The following is a 4,136-nucleotide window of genomic DNA, read 5'->3' as shown; positions in this document are numbered from 1 at the left end:
GATCCTTGATGAGGCTCAGAGACTTCTGTACTGCGATGTGATGCAGGAAGTTTTTGCCCTTGTATCATCTGTAGGTAAGACCTTCACATTCTCCCAGTGTCCTGAGGTGGTGCCCTCTCTTCCTTTATTCCTCAGCCATAGCTTTCTCTCTCCCACAGCCAGAACATTGCCTCTGCTAATTTTTCCCACTTTCCTGTCAAACATGCTGTGGCTTCCAGGGATGAGCTGGATGGGGAACCCTGAGCAAAGGACTCCATGAACATCACTAACATCCGTAACCTCAAAAAGTGCAAGAAGTGTTAGGGAGTCAGGAGTTTTGCATTCAGCTTAATGGGTCCCAGCTTGCACTTTCTCTTCATGGGAGGCTGACAGTGTCCACATGCATGGCTTCAACTTCTGCACTCTTTCTCTAGGTAAGGGTTCTTTGTGGCAGCTTGTGTCATGTTATGGTCTTTATTTACATGAACCATGGGCTGTTCTTGTAAGGCCCCCATCCAATTCTTTGTTATATTTTCTTCCCTGAATAATATAGCAAGCTGTGTTGCTCTGGCAAAGTGCTGAATGCTCACTTCTTCATCACCTATTTCTCTGCATTGGTGCCACTGCAGTATTCTGCAACATTGACTTGCATGTGTTATGACATGTACATACGGGCTAAGTAATCCTCAAAAACAGCTAGTCTTTTATTGAATTTTACTTGGAATAAGATGGAGCCAAAACCTTGCACAGCTCGTCCCAGTCCCCAGCAGACAAGCTGTGCTGACTTTTGTTAGTTGAAAGATTAGCTGGAGATCCATATTCTAATCCATGTGGTGCTTGCCATGTTTGTGTCATATTTCTGCTGAGGCCTTCCTATTTTGTGATCTTCATTAGCCCAGAAAGTCACAAGAGCCTCTTATTAATCCTTCCTGCACATCCCATATTTTCAGACAATTTCAAGGAACCAACTTGTGTGTGTAACACACTCTTGTAACCAGACTTCCTCCTGTCACCACATTCAACATTCATTTCCTCACCATTTCTCACTTTTCAGGTTGTTGGCATAAAATGGAAGATGAGGAGGCCTGTTCTGATGACAGTGTATCTATACGAGGAGAGTCACAAGTAAGGGCATCTAAGAAAGCTGCAGACACCCAGAATACCCATCTGTGTAAGCGGTGTTTCTCTGTGTTACAACATATTTTTCACCTGACTGGGTCACATGCAGCATACTCTGAGCAGAAAGCCTTCTGTACTGATGTATGTCTGGAAGACTTCTATTTTAGTGAAAACCCTCACCAGGAACAGAGGAATGAATGTGGGGAGGAGCCCTGGAAACAAGCCATGGTCAGGGCATCCTATGTGAGCAGGTGCAGCGTCTACTTATCTTCGGTGCCTTCAACCAGCAGGGAGGTTGGGGAAGACTTGCAATGCAACTCAGAGCTTCCCCAGCACCAGGCCATTCTCAAAACTGAGGAGCTACACTGTGGCAGTGAGATTTCACAGGAATTTCTTGATAAAAAAAGTCATCACCAGTGGGGTGACTGTGAAAATGCTGCCAGCCACAACCTGAAAGTTGTTCAATGTCAGGGTGCATATTCTGGAGAAATGATTTATGAGTGTAACAAATGTAGGAAAGATTTTAGACGAATCTTTAACATCATTGGATATAAGAGAGTTCACCCTAGAGAACAGCCGTATCTGTGTAGTGAATGTGGGAAGTCCTTTCATCGAAGGGCTCACCTCACTGTACACCTCATAGTTCAAACTGGAGAGAAGCCATATGAGTGTAGTGAATGTGGGAAGTCTTTTTGTGAAAAATCTAAGCTTATTAAACATCTGAGAAATCACAGTGGAGAGAAGACGTATGAGTGTACTGAATGTGGAAAATCCTTCAGTGAAAGAAGCACACTCATTAAACACCAGAGAGTTCACACTGGAGAGAAGCCACATGAGTGTACTGAATGTGGGAAGTCTCTTAGCCAAAAATCTAAGCTTATTAAACATCTGAGAGTTCACACTGGAGAGAAGCTGTATGAGCGTATTGAGTGTGGGAAGTCTTTTTGCGAAAATTCTAAGCTTATTAAACATCTGAGAGTTCACACTGGAGAGAAGCTGTATGAGCGTATTGAGTGTGGGAAGTCTTTTTGCGAAAATTCTAAGCTTATTAAACATCTGAGAGTTCACACTGGAGAGAAGCTGTATGAGCGTATTGAGTGTGGGAAGTCTTTTTGCGAAAATTCTAAGCTTATTAAACATCTGAGAGTTCACACTGGAGAGAAGCTGTATGAGCGTATTGAGTGTGGGAAGTCTTTTTGCGAAAATTCTAAGCTTATTAAACATCTGAGAGTTCACACTGGAGAGAAGCTGTATGAGCGTATTGAGTGTGGGAAGTCTTTTTGCGAAAATTCTAAGCTTATTAAACATCTGAGAGTTCACACTGGAGAGAAGCTGTATGAGCGTATTGAGTGTGGGAAGTCTTTTTGCGAAAATTCTAAGCTTATTAAACATCTGAGAGTTCACACTGGAGAGAAGCTGTATGAGCGTATTGAGTGTGGGAAGTCTTTTTGCGAAAATTCTAAGCTTATTAAACATCTGAGAGTTCACACTGGAGAGAAGCTGTATGAGCGTATTGAGTGTGGGAAGTCTTTTTGCGAAAATTCTAAGCTTATTAAACATCTGAGAGTTCACACTGGAGAGAAGCTGTATGAGCGTATTGAGTGTGGGAAGTCTTTTTGCGAAAATTCTAAGCTTATTAAACATCTGAGAGTTCACACTGGAGAGAAGCTGTATGAGCGTATTGAGTGTGGGAAGTCTTTTTGCGAAAATTCTAAGCTTATTAAACATCTGAGAGTTCACACTGGAGAGAAGCTGTATGAGCGTATTGAGTGTGGGAAGTCTTTTTGCGAAAATTCTAAGCTTATTAAACATCTGAGAGTTCACACTGGAGAGAAGCTGTATGAGCGTATTGAGTGTGGGAAGTCTTTTTGCGAAAATTCTAAGCTTATTAAACATCTGAGAGTTCACACTGGAGAGAAGCTGTATGAGCGTATTGAGTGTGGGAAGTCTTTTTGCGAAAATTCTAAGCTTATTAAACATCTGAGAGTTCACACTGGAGAGAAGCTGTATGAGCGTATTGAGTGTGGGAAGTCTTTTTGCGAAAATTCTAAGCTTATTAAACATCTGAGAGTTCACACTGGAGAGAAGCTGTATGAGCGTATTGAGTGTGGGAAGTCTTTTTGCGAAAATTCTAAGCTTATTAAACATCTGAGAGTTCACACTGGAGAGAAGCTGTATGAGCGTATTGAGTGTGGGAAGTCTTTTTGCGAAAATTCTAAGCTTATTAAACATCTGAGAGTTCACACTGGAGAGAAGCTGTATGAGCGTATTGAGTGTGGGAAGTCTTTTTGCGAAAATTCTAAGCTTATTAAACATCTGAGAGTTCACACTGGAGAGAAGCTGTATGAGCGTATTGAGTGTGGGAAGTCTTTTTGCGAAAATTCTAAGCTTATTAAACATCTGAGAGTTCACACTGGAGAGAAGCCACATGAGTGTACTGAATGTGGGAAGTCTCTTAGCCAAAAATCTAACCTTATTAGCCATCTGAGAGTTCACACTGGAGAGAAGCCATATGAGTGTACTGAATGTGGGAAGTCTTTTGGCCAAAAATCTAACCTTATTAGGCATCTGAGAAATCACAGTGAAAAGAAGCCATATGAGTGTACTGAATTTGGAAAGTCCTTCAGTGAAAGAAGTACACTCATTAAACACCAGAGAGTTCACACTGGAGAGAAGCCATATGTGTGTACTTAATGTGGGAAGTCTTTTCGCAAAAAATCGGAGCTTATTAAACATCTGAGAAATCACAGTGGAGAGAAGCCGTATGAGTGTATCGAGTGTGGGAAGTCTTTTCGTGAAAAATCTAAGCTTATTAAACATCTGAAAAATCACAGTGGAGAGAAGCCATATGAGTGTACTGAATGTGGAAAGTTCTTTAGTGAAAGAAGTACACTCATTAAACACCAGAGACTTCACACTGGAGAGAAGCCATATCAGTGTACTGAATGTGAGAAGTCCTTCAGTGAAAGAAGTAAACTCATTAAACACCAGAGAGTTCACACTGGAGAGAAGCCAAATGAGTGTACTGAATGTAGGAA

General features: G+C 41.6%; 1 protein-coding gene across 1 annotated transcript in view; it reads left to right on the top strand.

Annotated features, from left to right (window-relative positions):
• The window catches only part of LOC102765729 (zinc finger protein 420-like), a gene marked incomplete at its 3' end in the record, with an annotated part of 78,914 nt that extends 75,181 nt beyond the window's left edge, over positions 1-3,733 (top strand). The window contains exons 3-4 of the mRNA XM_015569964.1: positions 1,034-1,737; positions 1,906-3,733. Of these exons, the coding sequence (XP_015425450.1) occupies positions 1,034-1,737; positions 1,906-3,733 (2,532 nt within the window). The remainder of the gene's footprint in view (positions 1-1,033; positions 1,738-1,905) is intronic.
• Between the last annotated feature and the right edge of the window lie 403 nt (positions 3,734-4,136).

Source organism: Myotis davidii, unplaced genomic scaffold, assembly GCF_000327345.1.
Source record: "Myotis davidii unplaced genomic scaffold, ASM32734v1 scaffold1906, whole genome shotgun sequence".
NCBI lineage: Eukaryota > Metazoa > Chordata > Mammalia > Chiroptera > Vespertilionidae > Myotis > Myotis davidii.
This window is presented reverse-complemented; position numbering and strand designations above follow the sequence as displayed.